Consider the following 27,609-nt stretch of genomic DNA (forward strand, 5'->3'; position numbering starts at 1 on the left):
TCCCTTTACATTTGTGTGTATAAGGTAGTCGTTGTGAATTTGTTAGATKACTTGTTAGATGTTACTGCACTGTTGTAACTAGAAGCACAAGCATTTTGCTACACTCGCATTAACATCTGCTAACCATGTGTACAGTTGAAGTCGGAAGTTTACATACACCTTAGCCAAATACATTTAAACTCAGTTTTTCACAATTCCTGACATTTAATTAGAGTAAAAATTCCCTGTCTTAGGTCAGCCACTTTATCTTAAGAATGTGAAATGTCAATAATAGTAGAGTGATTTATTTCAGCTTTTATTTCTTTCATCACATTCCCAGTGGGTCAGAAGTTTACACACACTCAATTAGTATTTGGTAGCATTGCCTTTAAATTGTTTAACTTGGGTCAAACGTTTCGGGTAGCTTTCCACAAGCTTCCCACAATAAGTTGGGTGAATTTTGGCCCATTCCTCCTCACAGAGCTGGTGTAAGTGAGTCAGGTTTGTAGGCCTTCTTGCTTGCACACACTTTTTCAGTTCTGCCCTCACATTTTCTATAGGATTGAGGTCAGGGCTTCGTGATGGCCACTTCAATACCTTGACTTTGTTGTCCTTAAGCCATTTTGCCACAACTTTGGAAGTATGCTTGGGGTCATTGTCCATTTGGAAGACCCATTTGCGACCATGCTTTAACTTCCTGACTGATGTCTTGAGATGTTGCTTCAATATATCCACATAATTATACTTCCTCATGATACCCCCTATTTTGTGAAGTGCATCAGTCCATCCTGCAGCAAAGCACCCCCACAACATGGTGTTACCACCCCTGTGCTTCACGGTTGGGATGGTGTTCTTCAGCTTGCAAGCATCCCCCTTTTTCCTCCAAACATATCGATGGTCATTATGGCCAAACAGTTCTATTTTTGTTTCATCAGACCAGAGGACATTTCTCCAAAAGCACGATCTTTGTCCCCATGTGTAGTTGCAAACCGTAGTCTGTCTTTTTTATGGCGGTTTTGGAGCAGTGGCTTCCTTGCTGGGCAGCCTTTCAGGTTATGTCGATATAGGACTCGTTTTACTGTGGATACAGAAACTTTTGTACCCGTTTCCTCCAGCATCTTCACAAGGTCCTTTGCTGTTGTTCTGGGATTGATTTGCACTTTTCACACCAAAGTACGTTAAACTCTAGGAGACAGAACRCGTCTCCTTCCTGAGCGGTATGATGACTACGTGGTCCCATGGTGTTTATACTTGCGTACTATTGTTTGTACAGATGAACATGGAACTTTCAGGCATTTGGAAATTGCTCCCAAGGATGAACCAGACTTGTGGAGGTCTACAAAAAAAAAATCTGAGGTCTTGGCAGATTTGTTTTGATTTTGGATATAGTGAATTATAAGTGAAATAGTCTATCTGTAAACAAATTGTGGAAAAATTTGTGTGTCATGCACAAAGTAGATGTCCTAACCGACTTGCCAAAAACTATAGTTTGTTAACAAGAAATTTGTAGAGTGGTTGAAAAACGATTTAATGACTCCAACCTAAGTGTATGTAAACTTCCGACTTCACTGTATGTGACCAATAAAATTTGATTGGATTTGTGCGCAGCATTTTTGTCTCAGGCTTCTGTGTGTGTGTGTGTGTGTGTGTTGTGTGTGTGTGTGTGTGGGGTGTGTGTGTGTGTGTGTGTGTGTGTGTGTGTGTGTGGTGTTGTGTGTGTGTGTGTGGTGTGTGTGTGTGTGTGTGTGGTGTGTGTGTGTGTGTGTGTGTGTGTGTGTGTTGTGTGGTTGTGTGTTGTGGTGTGTGTGTGTGTGGTGTTGTGTGTGGTGTGTGTGTGTGTGTGTGTGGGTTGTGTTGTGTGTGTGTGTGTTTGTGTGTGTGTGTGTGTGTGTGTGTGTTGTGGTGGTGTGTGTGTGTGTGTGTGTGTGGTGGTTGTGTGTGTGTGTTGTGGGTGTGTGTGTGTGTGTGTGGGTGTGTGTGGTGTGTGTGTGTGTATATGCGTTCTACGTGTGGCTCAGTTGGTAGAGCATGGCGCTTGCAACGCCAGGGTTGTGGGTTCATTCCCCACGGGGGACCAGGATGAATATGTATGAAACTTTCCAATTTGTAAGTCGCTCTGGATAAGAGCGTCTGCTAAATGACTTAAATGTAAAATGTAAATGTCTACCAGCTTCCTGACACACGTTCCTGGCACCAGAGAGGAGACCCCATCAGTAGCAAAGCACCTAACAGATTCAGCCCAAAGGATCATACACACACACACACACACACACACACACATGGCTCCCTGTTTGACAGACGCTCTCCCTTCTCACAGAAATCACCTTTACCTCATATACACACACACAAGACATATGCCAGTCACATCTCGCTGGTCATGACACTGGGGCTCTGTGAGCATCCCTGGACGGGACAAAGGCACATGATAAAATTACACACATTGAGTACATACATAGTGCCTGCCTGTGTCTCAGCCAAAGCCTACTGTGTGTAACATTCAATACAGACACTGACCAGCAGAGTCCCTCTATCCCTCCACCCATTCCATCCTCCATCCTCCCTCCTTTACCCTCCTCTGCCTGCTCTGAAAGATCAACACAATCAGTACTTTCAGACCTTTCACTCACACCAATTCAACACACTCTGTCCACACACACTCTGTCTACAGATTCCCATGGGGACAAGAAAACATACTGTGTACCAAGMCACACACACGAACAAGCACAAAATCACACAAAGGACATGCACCCACAGAGACAAATTAACACACACACGCACACACACGTCATCCCAGCGGCAGACAGACATCCATGATGACTTCATGACAGTGAGTCATGCGTGCTAAACAGCAGATGCAGCTAGCTTTATTCAAACCTCATCTCAATTCCAACATTTTAATCATCAGTTGTTGGCAGTGCTCAAAATGTGCATCTATTTTTTGAATGAAGTTAAATCTGATTTGAATTTCTATTCCTGAAAAGAAAAAAAACTGTAGTACGACAAACACACAACACACACCTCTGGAGGGCAACTGGATTTCCCATCTCCACATTTACTAATTTATCTCCCCAAAAATAGCATCACACGGGATCTACCTTCCGCATTGTTTAGCAGTAAATTGAAAGCATTCTTATCACACGCTGCGCATCTGCACACAAAACCTGCATAAACATATCAGGCTGCAGTTCCATGCAGACACACATATTCACACACACCATGTCTCATCCTTAAAGTGAACCGTTATACATCTTCTCTTTAGCGGAGGCTTTCAACCTCCGACTGTACACAATCAAAACAATTCTTTAGAACGACTACCTTTCAAGGACAAGAGCTTTCAACATTCATTCCACTTTTTCCAGACTAAAGCTTGGAAGCACACAACTGCCGTAACCATTTCCAAGCATAGAAAATACTTTTCAACTGGTGCTTTGAACAGGCTTAGAGATTCTCAGACCTAGGCCATTGCTGTTCCTATCCGTGAAATCCTACCGGTGTGTCTGAGGTTTTTCCACAGCAGGACCGGTAAATGTGAACGGTTAAGTTAAACCACTTTGGATTATAAATGGGCTGCTTTAAACAGGGCCTAACCTAGGAAAAGACCAACATAAGCCAATGTCCACTGTGGCACAAAAAGGGACAAGGAACCAAAGATGCACAACACCAGATTTGTAACATGGGGTCTCATGTAATGTGCTCAGGTGGTGTGAAAACAATAGGTTTCACTACCTAAAAACCTGAGAACTTCAAAGAAAGGTCAGTGTGTTAGCAGCAGAGATGTGAAGTGACTCGTCTAGCATGAAAAGACGCAACAAACCTCAGACACACCGGCAGGATTGTCAAAGGCACACCTGCTGGCAGTACTTAGCACCTATGAACAGCGTCAGCAGTAAATCTATTTTGTGTTCACACAGCAAAGACCTTGGAAGTCTTCAGCCACTTAGCCTTGTTAAAATACTCCAAACCAGAAGGTGGCAGTAGCGTTGTTTGGCAATGATTATCCATGCGTATTGCTTATGGTCTAGATTCCAAGTTATCTGTACTAATCTTGCTATTTTGTAGAAAGATGACTTAGAAACTATTTAATTCACTCTCCATAATCCCATACTGCCAGTGCCAGCCCATAGCCAAATGATTAGCTAGCTAATGTTAGCATATTCGCTAGCTAGCACAATATAGCTAGCTAATGTGGCTAGCTAGCTAATGTAGCTAGCTAGCTAAGGACACTGCACTAACCTGGCAGCTAACACAGGCAGCTGTTTCATGGAAACTAGCAAATCCATAGACTAAGGAGAAGAAGGCGGAGTCAACCATGTCCGGAAGTGACTTCACCATTCATTTTTCGGATTCATGTTCACTCAAACATTGTTTTAAGCTTTGTTTTACTATTGATAGTTACAGCTGATTTCGGGATTGTATATAAATCCGGTCTCCTTTAATATTTGTCATCTGATGTATTCGTTTCAGTCTCTGAATAGTTTATCATACTTTTCGCCATCAGCTCCTGATATCAGGGCATATAATCTACAATTCGTGTCCTGAATTAGCCTAATGTGCATGTGCATCCAGCTATATCCTGTCCGAGTTTGTTTTCCCTGATTAACAAGAAATGTGTGGTTGAAAAACGAGTTTTAACGACTCCAACCTAAGTGTATGTAAACTTCCGACTGTAAGATGGTAATACAATGGTAATACAATAGTAATACAATAATACCTGGGGGTACAGTAATGGTAGAAAAATTGCTAAATATGCTTCCTCTACACCTCTTCATACCACTGATCTGAGAAGCATGGTGGGAGGTATTTTAAACCAAAGTGATCATGAAGGGGAACAGATGAGGAAAGCAAAGCCCTTTGAAGGCAACATAGAACTTTACCTTGCGTCATTATTGGATGCTTTCCTGGAAAAGATACAATGACTGTTCAGAATACGAGAGGGCAGATCCTGAAGCAAAGCAGAAGCTACAGTATCTGATTCGGTCGTTATAGGCCGATGTAGAGATAGTGTAGACACTGAAGTCATTTAGCTTGGCAATGAACAGGGTTCTTTGTTTCCTGCACTGTCAACATTTTATTTAGATGATTTGCTAACAACACATAGTCATATCACTTTGAGATATTACATAAGATAGTGTAGAAGCATTATATCCATTCCAAATGATCAAGGATATATAAAAATAACACTTCATAAGACTTCTATGATGGTCTTATATCGACCAGATATTAACCTGGTTAAGCTAGGTGGCTTGACCAATGGTCCCTTTACATAATGAGCAATGCTGTCGATGTTGAAGTGCTGAGTCCTTGAGAACACCAACATACTCCGAGGCCCAGCAGCTCCGTGTTGTTTCTGGTTACATAAGACAACACGTCACACATTTTTTTTACTTGAGGAATACTGCACCAAACTATTTAGTTAGATGTATAACTGCACAATGAAACCATTCTTGGCAAAAACATCAACATTTATTACAGATATCTTTAGATTAATTCTGGGGGTTTTGAGGAAGTGAAAAAAGGTTTCCGTGTCTTCAGTGTCTCATGGGGGAAAACATCATTAACCAAAAGCAGAATCGGTCAGGAAACACACCTCCAAGACTGAAATCTAATTTTTCCAATTGGCGTGTTCATTCACTCTAACCATTCTCCCTCCATATAATATAGTTCTCATCCCATAGTGCGTGTGTGTGGCGAGAATCGCCGGGTGTTCCTCTGGTCTCAGGCTAAACACTGTTTCTTTGAAGAACATGTTTAAACTCCCTCTCCCCACACACCTGCAACGACTGTTTTTATTACAATTTTGATCTGACTCTTGGGTCTGCAAAGTTTAGGGTTCAAAACTGAACTTGGATCCACGTTAAGTAGCAACGATACTTAAATATGAACTTCACCGAACAAAACATACATGTATTGTGTAACATGAAGTCCTATRAGTGTCATCTGATGAAGATCATCAAAGGTTAGTGATTAATTTTATCTCTATTTCTGCTTTTTGTTACTCCTCTCTTTGGCTTGAAAAATTACTGTCTTTTTCTGTGACTTGGCTCTAACCTAACATAATCGTTTAGTGTGTTTTCGTAGTAAAACCTTTTTGAATTTACAACAACTGTATCTTTAAAATGGTGTAAAAAACGTGTATGTTTGAGGAATTTAAATTATGGGATTACTGTTGTTTTGAATTTGGCGCCCTGCACTTTCACTGGCTGTTGAAGAGGTGGGACGCTAACGTCTCACGTACCCTAGAGAGGTTAACAAGCTATAGTTTTGGCAAGTCGGTTAGGACATCTACTTTGTGCATGACACGTCATTTTTCCAACAATTCTTTACAGACAGATTATTTCACTTATAATTCACTATCACAATTCCAGTGGGTCAGAAGTTTACATAATCTAAGTTGACTGTGCCTTTAAACAGCTTGGAAGATTCCAGACAATTCCATCATGGCTCTAGAAGCTTCTGATGGGCTAATTGACATCATTTGAGTCAATTGGAGGTTTACCTGTGGATGTATTTCAAGGCCTACCTTCAAACTCAGTGCCTCTTTGCTTGACATCATGGGAAAATCAAAAGAAGTCAGCCAAGAACTCAGAAAAAAAATTGTAGACCTCCACAAGTCTGGTTCATCCTTGGGAGCAATTTCCAAATGCCTGAAAGTACCACGTTCATCTGTACAAACAATAGTATGCAAGTATAAACGCCATGGGACCACGCAGCCGTCATACCGCTCAGGAAGGAGACGCGTTCTGTCTCCTAGAGTTGAACGTACTTTGGTGCGAAAAGTGCAAATCAATCCCAGAACAACAGCAAAGGCCCTTGTGAAGATGCTGGAGGAAACAGGTACAAAGTATCTGTATCCACAGTAAAACGAGTCCTATATCAACATAACCTGAATGGCTGCTCAGCAAGGAAGCCACTGCTCCAAAACCGCCATAAAAAAGACAGACTACGGTTTGCAACTGCACATGGGGACAAAGATCGTGCTTTTGGAGAAATGTCCTCTGGTCTGATGAAACAAAAATATAACTGTTTGGCCATAATGACCATCATTATGTTTAGAGGAAAAAGGGGGAGGCTTGCAAGCTGAAGAACACCATCCCAACCGTGAAGCACGGGGGTGGTAACATCATGTTGTGGGGGTGCTTTGCTGCAGGAGGGACTGGTGCACTTCACAAAATAGATGGCATCATGAGGCAGGAAAATTATGTGGATATATTGAAGCAACATCTCAAGACATCAGTCAGGAAGTTAAAGCTTGGTCGCAAATGGGTCTTCCAAATGGACAATGACCCCAAGCATACTTCCAAAGTTGTGGCAAAATGGCTTAAAGACAACAAAGTCAAGGTATTGGAGTGGACATCACGAAGCCCTGACCTCAATCCTATAGAAAATGTGAGGGCAGAACTGAAAGAGCATGTGCGAGCAAGGTGGCCTACAAACCTGACTCAGTTACACCAGCTCTGTGAGGAGGAATGGGCCAAAATTCACCCAACTTATTGTGGGAAGCTTGTGGAAGGCTACCCGAAACGTTTCACCCAAGTTAAACAATTTAAAGGCAATGCTACCAAATACTAATTGAGTGTATGTAAACTTCTAACCCACTGGGAATGTGATGAAAGAAATAAAAGCTGAAATAAATAATTCTCTCTACTATTATTCTGAGATTTCACATTCTTAAAATAAAGTGGTGATCCTAATTGACCTAAAACAGGGAATTTTTACTAGGTTTAAATGTCAGGAATTGTGAAAAACTGAGTTTAAATCTATTTGGCTAAGGTGTATGTAAACGTCCGACTTCAACTGTATATAATGACGCAAAATACAAGGCAAGTCTAGACCTCTACTTATTAATTCCTGTGAGAGACAGTAGAACAAGAGATTAAAGAGGAGAGGACACTTACGATCCAGTCCGTTGACGTATCTCATGCTGATCTCGCAGTGGCCCCACACGGCGCTGACGATGGGGTACAGCTTCTTCCCCTTCAGGCCTCTGAACGCCACTCCCAGGTACTGTCCGTCCACCGTGAAACTCAACGTGCCCTCGTCCATATCCAACACCACTAGAAGAGCGTCCGGCAACACGAAAGCCTCCTCTGGCTCTAAGAAACACGGATATGAAGGTAGGGAAGCCTGGGCCCGGTTCTTACTGTCATGGTACAGTCGGTTCCTGCCCAAGTCCCACCCCCAGGACTCTGAGTCACTGCCCACTAGCGCCATGTAGCCGACCGAGTGTAAGGGGGCGTCAGCGGTGGCAACTCCCACCACGGCATGTGTTCCTCGCTGTCTCACTGGCCAGTGGATCCGCCAGACGTGAAGTCCCCGCGTGTAGCCCACTTGGCCGCGGATGCAGTCGGTGCTCTGGGCTACGGGGTGGCGGTGGAAGGTCAGTTTGTCCTCCTCCTTGATGAAGACGTTGAGCGAGCGATCCTCTGGGTTCCAGGCGTGGCGGAGCTGTAGGTCTGGAGGCGCGGCGGGCATGTCTAGAAGTAGGTCCAACCGGGGTGGCTTGTGGAAGTCGGGGCCCCGCAGCTCGGGGTGGAGGAGCCGGCGGTGGGCCGAGGGACGGAACGAGGGTGAGCCGCCCTCGCCGCGACTGTCCACTGACTTGATGCCGCCAGAGATTTTCTGGCCCATGGTGGCGGTGAGAAAGGGGGAGTGGAAAGGGGGAGGAAGCTGTTAGTTTGGGTCGGTTTGGTCCTCCGTCGCCCCGGCGTTACCTCATCAAAGCGGATTTTCAGTGCAGTAACCAGTGGAACCACAGGGAGTGGTGATGATGCACTCCTGTTGCAGGCTCACGCCACAAATCCGCCTTCAAAAGGGGCCAACGAAGACACGCCTGCGAGGAGAGCGCAGAGAGAGGAGAATGTGAGTACATGTAAGGTTACAGATTGTTATGACTGCTCTGTTCTGGCAGGAATCACTGCCTCCCTGAAAAACACAGTCAAACAAAGTACTAGAGAGAGAGACAGACAGACAGACAGGGAGGGAGAGAGACAGACAGAGACAAAGTGTGAACGACAGGGAAAAAGATGGAGAGAAGTGGAAAGGCAGCGAGAGAGGGAGCGAGAGAGAGATAACAGAGTAGATCAGAGGGCAGTATGAAGGCTACTCCACAGCTCTTCATGCAAAACACAAACATGTGGGGGTGTTAACAGGAACAAATAAACTAAAAGGACGGGTGTACTGCAAACAAACACTTCCTGACTAACCTACCCCCTTTCCAGACTAACACACCCACACACACTGATCGAAGGCAGGCCTACTCTTTCAACATCTGCATTAAAGAGTACAGATGCCCACACACATACTGTTAACCCTCTACATTCGTACCCACATACAGGTTGAAAATGGCAGATTTGGACACTGATTTGGTTTTTCTTTCTTTCTCCTTGCATTTTGTATTTATATTGTGTGTATTTTCTGTAATTTGTGTAATTCAGGGTTCATCTGTAAAATAGACCTTGATCTCAGCATGACTCCCTGATAAAWTAAAGGTTAAATAAATAAAAAATAAGTGCCTAAATCGGAACGCAGTGGCTGTACATGAACATTCTCTAAATGATGTCAGCGCTCAGGCTCCGCGCTTCACAGCGCTGTATGAGTTGACTGACAGACGTTCTGAACTTCAGCACAAGACAAGAAGTTACCCCCGTCACTCCCGCTAATTAGGCAACTTTTGAAAAAAATGTATTTTCTGAGGGAAATGCAGTAAATTAAGAGGAATAATCTATGAGACATTGAAGATGATAATAAATACMGCGTTGATGTCATACGAGCAAGCCAAACATCCAAATGTGCACTTCACATTTCCATATCATAAAACTCATGTCATATAAAGTGTCAACGTTTATGATCAATGTTTTTTCTATTGTGAGAAAATTCATAGAGGAACAGGCACCTGAATGCACGCATGACTCTTTTCTATGCGCACCAAAATTCCAATCTGTTTCTCTGAATTGCCCTRTGAAAGCCTAACTCTGTAAGATCATAACTTAGCTATTCATGTTGGCAATAGAACAAGATTTCAAATGATGCCCACCTGACCCAGATTACGATTTATAATGGCCCGTTTTTGGATTGCATAAACAACTAATTGTGTGATGCGGAGGTGCAGGGCTGCGCTCCAAGCAAAACAACTACAAGTGTGCTTGCTCTAGTTTCTCAATGGCACAACTAGGAGAGTTCAAAAATGACTCTTCTTTGAGTCATAAAAGTGCATTGAATATGCTTTTCATTATTATTCTGTAAGAAATATATTTTGTGATGGGGGGGGGTCGTATCGCTTTTACAATATCACAATATTATTTGTGCTAGTTGGCTGTACCTGCACAAAAACTAAAAAAATGTTTCCCCCATGACTGATCAAAACGTATTTTCTCATGGCTCTCTTGTCCCTCTGCAGCAGACATATATATGATGAGTATTTATGTTTGGAACATCAAATCGCCATACATAGAGAATTGCAGTATATATATCGGCACCGAAGTATCATGGTAATATCGTGAGGTCCYTKGCAATTCCCAGCCCTTATCCATATTGGCCAATTCCCAGCCCTTATCCATATTGATCAATTCCCAGCCCTTATCCATATTGATCAATTCCCAGCCCTTATCCATATTGATCAATTCCCAGCCCTNCCCTTATCCATATTGATCAATTCCCAGCCCTTATCCATATTGATCAATTCCCAGCCCTTATCCATATTGATCAATTCCCAGCCCTTATCCATATTTGCCCATTCCCAGGAGTGTAAAGGGTTAAAGCATCCTGAGTGGTGTTCCTCTACAGCCAAGACTACAACTCAGAGGCGGCTAGCGTTCATTTAGATAATGCATTTTTAATGAGCGCATTTTAGAAAAGGAGCAGAGTTGGCAAAAACAGGAAGGGAAAAAAATGTCATAATTTATTGCCCCAATCCCTTGAGCTACCCGGGCCTAAAAAAACTCTTCAAACAAAGTCCCTGTTTGCCACAGCCAAAACATCATTAATCACAAGTGATGTGAAAAGGAACACTGAACTAGGAGATCATATAAGATTGGCTGATAATAAGTAAAAAATACTAGGGCTCTACATAACGCTAGCAGGCAGTTCCTGTTCCGACAAACACACACACAAACAGGTCCCACTTGGCTGCATGGATGCACACAAACAGACACACACACACAGACAGACAGTTCCTGCTCAGCTGAAGTGATGTATACATAACTTCCTGAACACAGGGAAAGGTACACTCATACCTCAGACTGGGAAGTGGCACTGACGCACCTCTTGGGGGTAAAGACACACAAAAGTATACACAGCTGACAGTTACAGTATATACTGAACGGTACTGTACTGTACACACAGATGTCAGACTGTGAAAGAGAGGTCTACTGTTGCTATGTAAGCTAAGGTAAGCACAGACACAAACACAGTAAAACAGTCAACACTCCGACACAGGGAGGGAAGACACAGCCTGAAAGAGAGAGGTCTGTCTATGTAAGTTAACAGGAAGGAGGGTGACCAGACAGCCCTGGCTCACCCCATCTCTCTCTCTCTCCCTCCGTCTTCCTCCCATCAAATGAGAAGAGGAATGACGTCATGAGAGCTGGCAGAGAGTGTGTGTGGCACCAGAGTTCAGTTTGTGCCTGTGTGAGTGTGTGTGTGCGCGCGCACACGTCCACTTATCCCCTCTCCCCCCAGATGGCTCCTCTACTCAGCTGGCCCAGAACCAGTTTGGGATGGCATGTGGCTGGCAACCTACGCGTTACACTCGTTGTCAAGGGGTTGCTTCACCACTGACCTGCGTCGCCACGGTCATCATTACCACGGTTACCCCTCTGAAGGGACCTGGACCCAGCGTTTGGCGTGAAGAGCTACAACATGACCATCTGCTGTTTACACATGCCCTCTCTTCCCCTATTTGTCTCATGTCTCTGGCACACTTCATGGTTCCCCCCAGACTTCTGCCGACTCATTTAGGAGAGTGCTTTTCTCTGTCATCATCCCTTTGTTTAGCTGGGTTAGACAGGTGTGGCAGTTAGGGGAGCAGACAGCAGAGGTGTCAGGCACACACACTCACACGCATGGCAATTGAGAATATGTTTTGTTGTTACACTGACATGAGCATGGCTCTCCCTCAAAGGAGGTTAGGATGGGAAACATCTAAAAATGGGGTTTCTCTTGAGGAGAGAGAKAGAGAGACCGACCAAAGGCACAGACCAAAAGTGACCAAGATAGAACCAGATAAAGAGATGTTTGATGGCAGACTAGTTGGGTAGGTTGTACCTACCCAACTAGTGTCAAAATTGAGTCAATGTCAAAATTGAGTTGTTTTAGAATTTTTACAAATTAATTTAAAAAATGAAGAAAGTCAATAAAGTATTCAACATTTGTTATGGCAAGCCTAATAAGTTCAGAAGTAAAGATGTGCTTAACGAGTCATATAATAAGATGCATGGACTCACTCTGTGTGCAATAATACTGCTTAACATGATTTTTGAATGAACACATCTCTGAACCACACACATACAGATCATTGTAAGGTCCCTCAGTCGAGCAGTGAATTTCAAACAGATTCAACCACAAAGACTTGGGAGGTTTTCCAATGCCTCACAAAGGGCACCTATTGGTAAATAAAAACATTAGTACAAAAAAACAGACATTGAACATCCCTATGATCATGGTGAAGTTACTAAATACACTTTGGAGGGTGTATCAATACACCCAGTCACTACAAAGATACAGATGTCCTTCCTAACTCAGTTGCCTAGGGGAAGGAAATCGCTTAGGGATTTCACCATGAGGACAATGGTGACTGTGATGGGGGGGGGGAAATGGGGAAAAAACTGAGAATGGATCAACAACATTGTAGTTACTCCACAATACTAACCTAATTGACAGAGTGAAAAGGAGGAAGCCAGTACAGAATAAAAATACTCCAAAACATACATCCTGTTCACAAAAAGGCACTAAAGTAATACTGTAAAAAATGTGGCAAAGCAATTCACTTTTTTGTCCTGAATACAAAGTGATACATGTATGTTTGGGGCAAATCCAATACATTACTGAGTACCACTCTCTATATTTTCAAGCATAGTGGTAGCTGTATCATGTTGTAGGTATGCTTGTAATCGTTAAGGAGTGGGGAGTTTTTCAGGATGAAAAATAAACAGAATGGAGCTAAGCACAAAATCCTAGAGGAAAACCTGATTCAGTCTGCTTTCCACCAGAGACTGGGAGATTAATTCACATTTCAACAGGACAATAACCTAAAACACAAGGCCAAATCTACACTGGAATTGCTTTCCAAGAAGACAGTGAATGTTCCAGAGTGGCTGAGTTACAGTTTTCACTGAAATCTTCTTGAGAATCTATAGTAAGACCTGAAAATGGTTGTCTCGCAATGATCAACAACTAATTTGACAGAGATTTTGACAAGAATAATGGGTAAAAGTTGCACAATCCAGGTGTGGAAAGCTCTTAGAGATTAACCCAAAAAGACTCACAGCTGTAATCGCTGACAAAGGTGCTTCTACAAAGTATTGACTCAGAGGTGTGAATACTTATGTAAATTAGATATTTCTGTATTTCCTTTTTAATACATTAGCAAAAATGTCTGAAAACATGTTTTCACTTTGTCATCATAGGTATTGTAGTAGATGGATAAAAACAAAACAAACAAATCGCAACCATTTTGAATTCAGGCTGTAACACAACAAAATCTGAAATAAGTCAAAGGGTATGAATGCACTGTACACACACAGTCTCACACACACACAGTTCATCAGGCTGACATTCTTCTCACAGTCATTACCTAGGAACAGCCACACACACACAGTCCTAGGGAAAACTCCTCACTCCCCATCATAATGTCTGGGACATGAACAAATGATCAAACAAAGTCTGTGAGCTTTACAGGAGGAAGAACCTAGACCGGTCTGTTAATGGGAATCCAAAACAATACATTTACACAGACAAACACACGCTTGTAGCAACCCTGGTTCCAATTAGAGGTGTGTGTGTGTGTTGCTAGGGGTGAACTGCAGTGAAGACTATACAAACTATTCCAAACAACCTTTAGTGTCTACATAGTTGAGATTCATTCCTTGTGAGGATATGCCAGGGGTAGGTAGATTGTATGCAGTATGTCATTATTTAGTGTTATTATGTCAAAATATAGACTGAATTCCACAGAATGATTGGTCTTTATGAGAGAAGAAGTTATACTCAGTCTGAAAGCGGCCCGTTACTCCCATTAGACCATATAAAGAGAAAAAGAAATGTGGGAAATCTCCCTCCCTCTTCCATTTATTTTCATCCATCATTCCCTCTCTCCTGTTAGGCTAAAGAAACTCTTCCTTACTCTATCCCTCCTCCCACCTCTTTCCCCTCCATCCCTCTCTCTGTAGCAGCAGTAGACCATCAGCGAAAGGTAAAAACAGAACTAACACCCTGTAAATTGGTACAAATTACATCACGCTGCCAACAAAATGGGCCAGTCGATTTGCAGTGCTGCAATCAATGAAAGCCTGACAGGCAGAGACATCTGCTTTACACACACACACACAAACTGTGATAGGCCTGCGTGTTTTGGAAGGTTAGCCTTTAAATGGCGATTTTAATGGTCAGGAGCACTTGGTTAAAAATCGCACCAATGTATCAGTTTGAATTCAGTTTAGATAGTTTTAAATGGCCTGATATATTGCAGCCACAAACACACAGCAGGCATACATAAACATGGACATCGAAACCATACACACAGATAGGCACGTAGTCATTGACACACACAATAGATTTTTCTTGCAATTCTTACATATAAATTTAATTGGGAGAAAGGATGTTTGACAGTTCTATTTTTTTATTTTTACGATGAATGTCTTTTTAGAAGCCAGCAGCACCAATGTGTCGGCGGAAGCACCGTTTAACTGACGACCGAAGTCAGCCTGCACAAGGAGTCGCTAGAGCGCAATGAGCCAAGTAAAGCCCACCCCGGCCAAACCCTCCCCTAACCTGGACAACGCTGGGCCAATTGTGCACCACTCTATGGGACTCCCGGTCACGGCCGGTTGTGACACTGCCTGGGATCAAACCTGGGTTTGTAGTGACACCTCAAGGACTGCGACGCAGTGCCTTAGACCGCTGCTCCACTCCGGAGAGCATCTTATAATCATAACTAATTTAAATATGTAACGCCTCAAAACCGCCATCACGTGCGCATTATGCGGCTTTGTTTACAAACTGTAAGATAGCTCAAGCTAACTAAACCCTTTTCATCTGTGTTGTGACTTTTAGCTAGCTAGCTACTGTACTTACCAGCATGGCAGAAAAAGCACACTTTGTTGTGACTGGATGCCATAAAGTTTATTTAAAGTTACACTATTTTCTGAAGAATTAACATTTGACAGCAGTGGCTGCTTTTCATTTCAGGCTGCACTGAAAATTACGATCATGTAAGTGCAGTGCACATTTAGAGCGAAGTTGCTTTATCAACTGGTGAGGACATTCGATAGGTCTTGCCAGGAAGCTAAACCTGAAGACGGATGCTGTGCCATCATTGACAGTGGATCTTGCAAGGGCTGACCATAACATAAGTATCAGAGTTTGATGAGTCTGACTCGGTGGCTGTGGCTGGAACTGTGGCTGTTTTGACTTGTGAACGATATATTTTCAGTAACACACCTGATAAGTCACTACGACGCCAGAATTGGCAGTGCAGCATTTAGGGTGATACGGCCTCTGCAGAAGTCAGGACATTCATACTTCTTGAGCTTCACAGAGCAGCACAGAGCTGTTGTGAAGAAAGTTGTCAAGGAAGTGAGTGTGTGTTTATACCGGACCTCCCACCCCCACCTACCATCAACCAATCACGTCAATGCGAAGCTATACGGAGCCTCCGCATGGTTACAACATTTGGGTGGCGCACAGCGATGCGGTACAGACCTCAATTTGGCCTCCGCATGCCTCTGGAGGATCCGCAATTGCATCTCACAATCCATATGGAGCCTCCGACCACATTTTCGGATCAAGCAAAAATTGGCTTTCAGCCCCCTACGTTGAGTCTGAGTACTGCCAGCACACAGCCAACACGCAGGAATGTTGACCATAAAAGGAGTTTGTTGGGTATTATTATCACACTTTCCATCTCCTTTTGTCTTTCCACTATCATCAAGCTGTAATGATAGACATTTTAGAAAATTCAACAGCTTCCAAGGCAAACACACCAGCAGGAATGCTGTGATACAAAATCAGTTTTCCCAAGGCAAAGAAGACGGGATATGCTGTGAAGCCTGTGACAACAGACCCAACATACTGTAAGTCATATTGGTTGACCTGTCATATATTGCTTGTCTGTTTTTTGCTCTTGGAGCGCATTGAGAATCTATGAGAAGCGCTATATAAATGTGATAAATTATTATTTTTATAGTTATTCATTTCAAATCAATTACGCATTTCAGGCACATCAAATTTAAAAATACAAACATTGAAAAGTTTCACAAATAAGTGCACAACCAAATATTGCATATTTGAAATTGAGCACTTCAAAAATACCAGAAAACACATCGTAGAATGAGTAGATCACTACATCAATAAATTGATAGCATCATAACTCAGAACAGTAAATAAAAGGAAATTAAATTCACTCCCCATTTAACAAACATTTCCCTTTTCAAAAACATCACAAGCTACGTAGAAAGGCTCCTGGATCTCCTCCCCAGCGAGGTCACCCTTGATCCAGCACCGTATGTGGGGAATCTGTGCGTGCTGCCCATCACAGGACCCCTGTCTGCCCAGTGTGAGAGGCCTGACAAGGAGGAGGCCACAGCTGGATTTGTCTCCCGCTTTAATCTTGGGGAAGACTGAAGCCAAGTGAGTGACTGAAGCCAAGTGAGTGACTGAAGCCAAGTGAGTGGGTGACTGAAGCCTGCTTGATTGATGCGGGGTACCTGGGTCCCCTTCCTCTGCAGCTCCCCTCCCCATCAATCTCTGTAGTTGGCTGCAATACCTAAAGTCTGAGTAATTCACTTTTACTTTATATCAAATTTTGTTACTTTGTATTGTTATTTTCAAGCATTCTGATGGGAGACGAGTGGCTCAAAATTGCTTTTTTTAATCATATGTCTCGTCATGAGTGTTCATGTTGATAAATATTTGTCTATGCTGGCCTAATGTAAATGATCAAAAAATTGTCTGATAAATACATCATTCTGAACATATTGTCATTGATGATGCTAATGCAGAGGCACCAATACATTTTCTAGTACACTTTTGTTATGCTGTTTTCATGTATATTCCCTTATGTCTAAGCTGACTCAGAGTTCATTCATTATGGTGAAGTGTATCAGTGAACTGTATTCTGTAATTAGTTACAAAACAATAGAAATGTAATTGTGTATTGCTGCTGTTTGTCTCATATCCAACAATCTTTGATCCGCTCTGTTGACCATGAGAGCATTTTGCAGAGAAAAAGGGTTGAGGTACACTATTTAGGCTCGGAATGACATGTAGCCCATTGTTTACCTGGTTATCAATTGATGTGGCTCATTGTTTACCTTGTTACCTGGCAACGACCACAAGGGTGTTTCAAAGAGCTGTCAGTCAAGGTGAGCTCATGAATATAGGCTCCCTGCCCATTCAGCCTGTATTGTCAGGCTTCCTGATAGTTAGAGATGATAGAAAAGGTACAAGTTATTCAATTTTGAGAATTTTGATAGCATAAAAATATGATGGCTTATTTCTTTAGTCATTCAAAGGCTATTTTTACTTGGGCAATGACTGTGCAAAACCTCTAATACTTAATACATTAATGTGAAAACCTTCCCAATATTGAGTTGTACCTGCTTTTGCCCTCAGAACAGACTATATTCGTTGGGGCATGGACTCTACAAGGTGTCAAAAGCGTTCCACAGGGATGCTGGTGGCCCATGTTGACTCCAATGCTACCCAGAGCTGTGTCAAGTTGGCTGGATGTCCTTTGGGTGGTGGACCATTCTTGATACACACGGGAAACYGTTGAAAAACCCAGCAGGGTTGCAGTTCTTGACACAAACCGATGCGCCTGGCATCCTTCAAAGGGCACTTACGTTTTTTGTCTTGTCCATTCACCCTCTGAATGGCACACATACACAATCCATGTCTCAATTGTCTCAAGGCAAAACAATTATTCTTTAACCAGTCTTCTCCCCTTCCTATTTTTTACTTAACCAACAATGAAGTTTTAAGAAAAATACATGTTAAGGGCTTGTAAGTAAGCATTTCACTGTAAGGTCTACACCTGCTGTATTTGGTGTATGTGACAAATAACATTTGATTTAATCTACACTGATTGAAGTGGATTTAACAAGTGACATCAATAAAAAAATCATAGCTTTCACCTGGATTCACCTGGTCAGTCTATGTCAATGTTTTGTACACTCAGTGTATATTTCAGAATCTAGACGTACTCCATGTTAGAGCATTCTATAAAGGCGGCCACATGCTTTCCAGACTAAACAGTTTGGAAGAGTTTGTGCATACAGAACATTCAGAAAGTATACAGAGCCCTTCACTTTTTCCACATTTTCCACAACGTTACAGCCTTATTCTAAAATTGATTCAATCGTTTTCCCCCCTCATCAATCTACACACAATACCCCATAACGACATAGCAAAAACAGGTTTTTAGACATTTTTGTAAATGTATTTACATAAGGATTGAGAGCCTTTACGCAGTACTTTGTTGAAGCTCCTTTGCAGCGATTACAGCCTCGAGTCTTCTTGGGTATGATGCTACAAGCTTGGCACACCTGTATTTGGGGAGTTTCTCCCATTCTTCTCTGCAGATCCTCTCAAGCTCTGTCAGGTTGGATGGGGAGCGTCGCTGCACAGCTATTTTCAGGTCTCTCCAGAGATGTTTGACGGGGTTTGGCCTGGCCACTAAAGGACATTCAGAGACTTGTCCCAAAGCATAGGGTCGTTGTCCTGTTGGAAGGTAAACCTTCTTCCCCAGTCTGAGGTCCTGAGCACTCTGTTTTCATCAAGGCTCTCTCAGCATCCTAAATGAGATGCTCAAATTCACTAGTGCAAAATGTCAATTGGCTATATTAAAACTGTTTAATTTGATCCTGAGTGTAGGTTATTTCCCTGACATCTGGAATCAAGGACTCATAACCCCAATCTTTAAGAACAGAGACAAATATGACCCAAACAATTACAGAAGCATTCGTGTAAACAGTAACCTGGGGAAGGTTTTCTGTAGTATTATAAATGTAAGAGTTCTAAACTTCCTTAATAAGCACAAAGCCTAATTGGATTTATACTAAAACATTGCACGACTGATCATATTTACACCCTGATAGATAAACATGTCCACCAAAACTTTACCAAAATATATGTTTTCTTTATCGACTCCCAAAAAGCATTTGATTCTATTTGGCATATAGGACTGTTCTACAAAGTCATTGAAAGTGGTGTAGGGGGTAAAACATATGACATAATTAAATCAATGGCAATATGTGCAGCATTACAATTGTCAAGAAAATAACAGAATTCTTCAACCAGGGGCGGGGCCTTCGCCAGGGTTGCAATCTGAGCCAACCTGATGCTCTGTATTTCTGCTCCGTTTGTCTTTCCCTCCGGACTAGTCTCCCAGTCCCTGCAGCTAAAAACCATTCCCACAGCATGATGCTGCCACCACTGTGCTTCACCGTAGGGATGGTATTCACCAGGTGTGGAGCGGTGCCTGGTTTCCTCCAGAGGTGACGCTTGGCATTCTGGCCAATAGTTCAATCTTGGTTTCATCAGACCAGAGAATTTTATTTATCACGGTCAGAGTCCTTTAGATGCCTTTTGGCAAACTCCAAGCGACCATCATGTGCCTTTTACTGAGGAGTGGCTTCATTCTGGCCACTCTACCATAAAGGCCTGATTGGTGGAGTGCTGCAGAGATGGTTGTCCTTCTGGAAGGTTCTACCATCTCCACAGAGGAATTCTGGAGCTCTGTCAGAGTGACCATCGGGTTCTCAGTCACCTCCCTGACCAAGGCCCTTCTCCCCCAGTTTGGCCAGGATTGTTGGTGGTTGCAAACTTCTTCCGTTTAAGAATGCTGGAGGCCACTGTGTTCTTGGGGACCTTCAATGCTGCAGAAATGTTTTGGTACGCTTCCCCAGATCTGTGCCGTGACACAATTCTGTCTCAGAGTTCTACGGACAATTCCTTTGACCTCATGGCTTGGTTTTTGCTCTAACATATATACACAGTTGACAGTGTATATAGACAGGTGTGTGCCTTTCCAAATCCTGTCCAATCAATTTAATTTACCACAGGTGAACTCCAATCAAGTTGTAGAAACATCAAGGATGATCAATGGAAACAGGATGCACCTGAGCTCAATTTAGAGCTTCATAGCAAAGGTATGTAAGTAAGGTACATATTTTTGGGGGGGCAAACATTTATAAAAACCTGTTTTCCCTTTGTGATTATGGGGTATTGTGTGTAGATTGATGAGGATATTATTATTTATTTTTTTAAACAATTTTAGAATAAGGCTGTAAAGCAACAAATTGTGGAAAAGGTGAAGGGGTCTGAATACTTTCCGAATGCACTATACAGGTCTAAAAAGGGCATAAAATGGCCCATTTCATCATGATTTTCTCAATTGTTTGTGATACAAATGTAAGAGCATGTCAAACATCCTTCCTCCCAACAAAGTTAGTATGTGAGATACCCTGAATATTTATGGCATGGAATCGCCAATTTCTGATACTCACTATAATGCTTTAAAGGTCTATAGCACTAAGGGGAATGTTATTAACGTTACAGTGATGAAATATCTCCTCGCCGACACCCACACAAAGTACATTCATTTATTTTTCACAAACACACCCGTGGCCACATCCATAAACCTCTCAAGGAGCACGAAAGATTTAGATGGCAGATTCACAGCCCGGGCTGCAGCCAGTAATGACATTTAATATATGGTAGCTTAACATGACACGCCACTGCACACCTTACATTTTTCACCCGTTCCTGTTCAAGCAAGCATAGACTGAATGTCTTCTGTGTTCTGAAAGGAGGATGAAATAGTTTGAATGCTAAATAAATGTAAAAAATATATATATGACACATTCATACATGAATAAACTCATAAAAGGGTACAACACACATGCCTATGTTAGGGACGTCACATTGCTTTCTTTGCCCATACCACTTCCTACCAATTCGGCCAATACCTGGCTGGAACTGGGGACCTCTGCTTTGCTAACACATGTGACTGCCCTCCTTGACAACGTTCCAACCATTTGAGCCACCTGAAAAGGTACCAGTTGGATGGCTCTCCATCTGTGACATTTCAAGCTAGCTGTGGAGTGATCTTACAGTACGTTCTTAACTCTGTTACACACATACACAGGCCTACCAAACCAAAACGCAGATGGGACACTTGACTCCATAAAAAGCTCTCTTCTCCCAAGCATAATGTTAGCCAGCGGTCAGGGACTTCTCAGATAAAAAACACAGATAAACAATAGAGACTAACACTGCATGTGCCAGAGAATCCCCCCCACAACCTCTCTACTGCTCTCTAATCACCTTCTCACCCTGAAAGAGAAGGGGAGAGAGTGAGAGACACAGAGGAGGAGAGAGGGAGGGATAACAAGCCAAGCGAGAGGTCAGCAGCTGACAAAAGAAAAGGGATGAAGTCAGACTGAAGCCGTGCTGTCTAACCCATGGGGGAATGACTGCGCATGTCTCCATGAGACGCCATCTTAACGGACTTCATTTGGCTTCACTGCGCTATTGGGTTGTCATATAGGAATTAATGGGGTCACGTGATTGATGGCTTTGTCCATTCATATATACAGTCATTGGTCTAACCATCCCAGCAGCACAGCTCAGAGTTCACCCCCTGCCCCTCCAATCTAAACATGGTAGAACAGCAGCAAAATGGGGGGGCGGAGAAATTAGTCCCAAAAAAATCTGTTTTAAAAATAGATATCAGGATTCAGGATTAGCTATACTTAATGTAAGTAATGGGGGGAAATCCCAGGATGCTAATGGGAGAATTCCCGACACACATTGAGCGGAAGAGAGTCGTATCCTGTCCAGCTGGGGCCTCTGGGCCATTAAAGACAGGAAAAGACAGGAGAGAGATGAGAGGAAACACAGTGTCTGGGAGAAGCTGGCCAGTCGTGAGAGATCTGCATGGAGGATGCCAAAACACACACACGGTCACACACAGCAACACACACTAACACAGAGGTTTTAATTATAGAGTATATAGATAGAGTGTAACAAACAGTAAACAGTGTCACGCGGTATCATCCTCTATCAGGGATACATACATAACGTCACTTTCACACAACCCAGCAACTTCCTCTTCACCGTGCTCTCCCTCTTACACACGCGCACTGCACTCACACAAGCCACTTACAGAGGTAACAGTAGCGTAGCTCCCCTCTGTGCAACTCCACTCTGTCTCTTGTGCCTGTTCCTCCTCAAAGCCGAAATAAAACAAACCAAAAGAGAAGAGCGGTGACAAAAGCTCTTCCGCTCTCCTTTGTGGAAAGAACTGAAGGAGAAAAAGAAGAGGAGAACAGAAGCAGGTCGAGTCCTGCTGAGGGAAGCCTCTCCCCAGAGAGGTAACCCCCTCTCTTGCCTCCCTGGCAGAAGCTAAGCCATTCGTTATCGCTACTGCTCCTGCCCTCGGCGACTCTTCCTCGCTGCTGTGGCGTCCTTCGCTACGGTGTCCGTCACTATCGAGCACTCCTGTTCTTCGGAGTAAGTTTCAGTTCAGCACACACACAGAGCGAGAGACAGAGAGAGAAACGAGGAGGATAAGAGGGAGGGCTGGCTGCCTCATGCTGAAAGCAGATCCCCTCTGATCTCATCAAGCAGGGTTACCGACGGCAACCAGACAGACGGGCAGCTGAGGGGACACACCCATTTCATTTCCCCCACCCCCATCTGAGCCCAACCCCTTCTGCCAAACAGATACACATGGCACACACATACTAAATATATGTACAAACTGATAGAATACCACACATCTACAAGCATATAGCCTAAATTAATACATAGTGCACAATAATTTTTTTTAAACATAGTAATATGGCATATACAATCAATACAAACACACATTTGACACACATAGAATCTAAACACACATTTGCACATACAATGTAACACCAACATACATTGCATACACACATACAGCTGTCTACAGTATAGACACGTATAGCTTTCATTATTTTAGTTTTACAGCTTTTTCCTGTCATATCAGACAGGTCCAATGAGGTGGTGGTGATGGTACACAATTGCCCCCTTTCATTCTAGCCGTCCCACCTCGGCCTACTACTATGTAGCTAGGTAATTGGGAAGTGCGTAGCACTGTAGAAACACACCCTCGCCACAATCAACTGAGCCAGACCTAATTCTAACCCAATTTATCTTTCCCCCACATATATACCATGGCTGGGAATAGCCAGGGACCTCACGATACCATATTATCACAATACTTAGGTGCCGATACGCAGTGGCAGATTTAGGCATAGGCGACATGCGCAGCCACCCGGGGCGGCATCAGGTTGACCTCAGGTCTCCCCACTGGAAGCCTGAGGTCGGGGGAGCGGGGGAATCTATCAAATAGCGCACCTCTAACTTTGTACAGTACTAATGCAATTAGTTGTGCAATTCAGTTTGTGTGTTTCTTGTTTGAAGTGCAATAGTGTAATAATCAGGTTCTCTTCTGTATAAGTGTGTTATTCTTATTGTGTATTTGTGTGATATAGGATTTGTGCAATTTATTTTCATTTGTGTGTTTTTGTTAGCAATAGGGTAATAGTGTAATAATTCGATTCTCTTTTTAATTTGTATTTATATACTACAATTTGTTTATATTTGTCTTTGTTACTTCTTTTTGATATTTATGAGTGGGGGGTGGGCGAAGGGGGGTTCTCCCAGGGAGCCATACAAGCTAGAACCACCACTGGATACGATACTCATGATTCTATATGTATGGTGATTCGATTGCTATTTTACTGCGATTTGATGTTCCAAACATGTCGCTCACTTTATGTCTGCTGCAGAGACAAGAGAGGGGATGAGAAAATTTGTTTTGATCATTCACGCAAATAAAAGTTCTGAAACCATGTTGGCTCATTACTAAAAAAAGGAGAACAAGCTATAGGATGAAAAATACCACCTTATCATAATATACATAACCAATGCTTTTATGTGTGTTTCAGGATTCTGTTTTCATCTCCTTCCTCCTGAGCCCTGGCATTAATTGCCTCCTTGTTTTCCGCTCCAGAGCTTTTTAACACTTGGGAAGCCACATGAGGTCCAGGGACTTGGGGTGTGTGTGTGTGTGTGTGTGTGTGTGTGTGTGTGTGTGTGTGTGTGTGTGTGTGTGTGTGTGTGTGGTTATCTGCAGGACAAAGGGCCCTCCCTCTCTCCCCATAGAGAGAATAGGGGCCAAGGGCCCCCATCTGAGCAGCTTCTGACAATGGAGGGCAGAGGGCAAAAGTGTGTGTGTTGTATGTGTGATCCACCTCCTGCAACAAACGAGTCGTAGACAAAGCCTCCCAACTGTCCACACAAGGCCCAAGGGAGTGAGAAAGTGAGGGGAAGGGGAATGGATGATTGAGACAAAGAACTAAAACCTTGGTACTTGAGCCCTAAGGGTAAGGGTAGAGGATGATGGAGAGAAGGCGGGGGAAGAGGGGCGGTGGAGAAAAGAGCTATGCTCATTTGGCAGTCATCAAAGTGACCGTGGACGGATGGCAAACAAACAAATAAAGGAAAGGATCAGTTTGCAGAGGGGATGGTGAAAGGGATGGGGAGGAGAGGGGGAGAGAGGGGGAGGAGTAGCAGATATCCACTGCTTTTGTGCTGAACAGTCAGACCTCATTCCAGACGTGTGGACATAAATAATAGCCAGAATTGACATGGGGGTTGGGGGGGGGGGGGACAACAACTTTGGACATGAAACAGTCCAACTCCGCCTCTTTCTCAATTTTCAAACAGAAATAGGGTGCGTCTTTGGTGGTTCATCGATGTGTCATTCGAATTAGCTAGTTTGTTAGGTAAGCGAGCCAGCCACATTGCTAAGCGGGCCACTTGCTAAGCGGGCCACTTGCTAAGCGGGCCACTTGCTAAGCGGGCCACTTGCTAACTGGGCCACTTGCTAACTGGGCCACTTGCTAACTGGGCCACTTGCTAACTCCTCCAGTATGTGTTCATGCCATTTCAATGGATTTGTTTTTGGATGGAAAATGTAGAGATTGTTAAGAAATTACGCATCTGTAGCCAAATATCTTATCCATCCATTTGTTTTTAAGAATTAAATTACGATGTATTGATCAGTTACAGTGTTTAAAAAGGCTTTATTTCCTACCTCTATTCTCTCTGCAAACTTTTCTTTTCACATTTAGCAGCTGGCATTCTCTCGAAAGTGAGTCAATTATTTTTCACTGAGATTAAATCCTTTTAAACATTGCTGGGCAAAGAGAGGACAGCAGGTGACGACTTTTTCTCTGACAATCTTAAACTGACAGATTTATATTGTAATATTTTTATTATGCTAATTAGATTTCAGCGGGTGTGTGGACATTGACTCTAGGGGGTTAAAGTCGTTATTTTAAATACGATTTAACCGGAAGTGCACACAAGACGCTATTTACCTAAATTTTTTAAAATTAATATTCTTATTTTACTTACTCAAAAAAAAAAAAAACTACTGCAAAAAAAAAAACTACTAGTCGCAAAAACCATCAAGCGCTGTGATGAAACTGGCTCTCATGAGGACCGCCACAGGGAAGGAAGACCCAGAGTAACCTCTGCTGCAGAGGATAAGTTCATTAGAGTTAACTGCACCTCAGATTGCAGCCCAAATAAATGCTTCAGAGTTCAAGTAACAGATACAGCTCACCATCAACTGTTCAGAGGAGACTGTGTAAATCAGGCCTTCATGGTCGAATTACTGCAAAGAAACCACTACTAAAAGGACACCAATAAAGAGAGACTTGCTTGGGCCAAGAAACACGAGCAACGGACATTAGACTGGTGGAAATTTGTCCTTTGGTCTGATGAATCCAAATTTTAGATTTTTGGTTCCAACCGCTGTGTCCTTGTGAGAAGCAGAGTAGGTGAACGGATGATCTCCGCATGTGTGGTTCCCACCATGAAGCATGGAGGAGGTGGCGTTACCGTGTGGGGGTGCTTTGCTCATGACACCATCTGATTTATTTAGAATTCATGGCACACTTAATCAGCATGGCTACCAAAGCATGTTGCAGGGATATGCCATCCCATCTGGTTTGCGCTTAGTGGGACTATCATTTGTTCTTCAACACGACAATGATCCAACACACCGCCAGGCTGGATATGGGCTTTTTGACCAAAAAGGAGAGTGATGGAGTGCTGCATCAGATGACCTAGCCACCCCAATCTCCCGACCTCAACCCAATTGAAATGGGTTGGGATGAGATGACTGCAGAGTGAAAGAAAAGCAGCCAACAAGTACTCAGCATATGTGGGAACTCTTTCAAAACTGTTGGAAAATCCTTCCAGGTGAAGCTCGTTGAGAGAATGCCAAGAGTGTGCAATATTGTCATCAAGGCAAAGGGTGGCTACTTAGAAGAATTTCAAATATATTTAGATTTGATCAACACTTTTTAGGTTACTACATGATTCCATATGTGTTTTTTCATAGTTTATGTCGTCACTATTATTCTACAATGTAGAAAATAGTCACAAAAAAAAAAAAACTTGAATGAGTAGGTATGTTCTAACTTTTCACTGGTACTGTATTATATTAGTGCCTTTGGAAAGTATTCAGACCCCTTGACTTTTTTCACATTTTGTTCCATTCTTATTCTAAAATTGATAAAAGCGCCCCCCCCCCCCCCTCATTCTACACACAATAACCCATAATGACAAAGCAAATACAGGTTTTTAGAACATTTGGGGAGTATTTGTATTTGGGGAGTTTCTCCCTTTCTTCTCTGCAGATCCTCTCAAGCTCTGTCAGGTTAGATAGTGAGAGTTGCTGTACAGATATTTTCAGGTCTCTCCAGGGATGTTCGATCGGGTTCAAGTCCAGGCTCTGGTTAGGCCACTCAAGGACATTCTGAGACTTGTCCCAAAGCCACTCCTGCATTGTCTTGGCTGTGTGCTTAGGGTTGTTGTCCTGTTGGAAGGTGAACCTTCACCCCAGTCTGAGGTCCTGATCGCTCTGGAGCTGGCTTTCATCAACGATCTCTCTGTACTTGGCTCCGTTCATCTTTCCCTCGATCCTGACTAGTCTCCCAGTCTCTGCCGCTGAAAAACATGCTGCCACCACCATGCTTCACCGTAGGGATGGTGCCAGGTTTCATCCAGATGTGATGCTTGGCATTCAGGCCAAAGAGTTCAATCTTGGTTTCATCAGACCAGAGAATCTTGTTTCTCATGGTCTGAGAGTCTTTAGGTGCCTTTCGGCAAACTCCAACCGGGCTGTCATGTGCCTTTTACTGAAGAGTGGCTTCCGTCTGGCCACTAACATAAAAGGCCTGATTGGTGGAGTGCTGCAAAGATGGTTGTCCTTCTGGAAAGTTCTCCCATTTCCACAAAGGAACTCCGGAGCTCTGTCAGAGTGACCATCGGTTTCTTGGTCATGACCAAGTGCAGCTGAGCTCAATT

General features: G+C 43.1%; 1 protein-coding gene across 3 annotated transcripts in view; it reads right to left on the reverse strand.

Annotated features, from left to right (window-relative positions):
* LOC111979706 (SPRY domain-containing SOCS box protein 4-like) overlaps positions 1 to 27,609 on the reverse strand; it is a 127,324-nt gene that overhangs the window by 56,241 nt on the left and 43,474 nt on the right. Inside the window, exons 1-2 of one of the 3 annotated variants that reach the window (XM_024010375.2) lie at positions 22,361 to 22,826; positions 7,875 to 8,809 (exon numbers count right to left, since the gene is read on the reverse strand). In XM_024010375.2, coding sequence (XP_023866143.1) covers positions 7,875 to 8,607 — 733 coding nt within the window. In that variant the 5' untranslated portion in view covers positions 8,608 to 8,809; positions 22,361 to 22,826. Of the gene's footprint in view, positions 1 to 5,104; positions 5,327 to 7,874; positions 8,810 to 22,360; positions 22,827 to 27,609 lie in introns of those variants that run through there. The other 2 variants (XM_024010376.2, XM_024010374.1) reach the window with 2 other exon arrangements.

This window comes from Salvelinus sp. IW2-2015, linkage group LG19, assembly GCF_002910315.2.
Source record: "Salvelinus sp. IW2-2015 linkage group LG19, ASM291031v2, whole genome shotgun sequence".
Taxonomy (NCBI): domain Eukaryota; kingdom Metazoa; phylum Chordata; class Actinopteri; order Salmoniformes; family Salmonidae; genus Salvelinus; species Salvelinus sp. IW2-2015.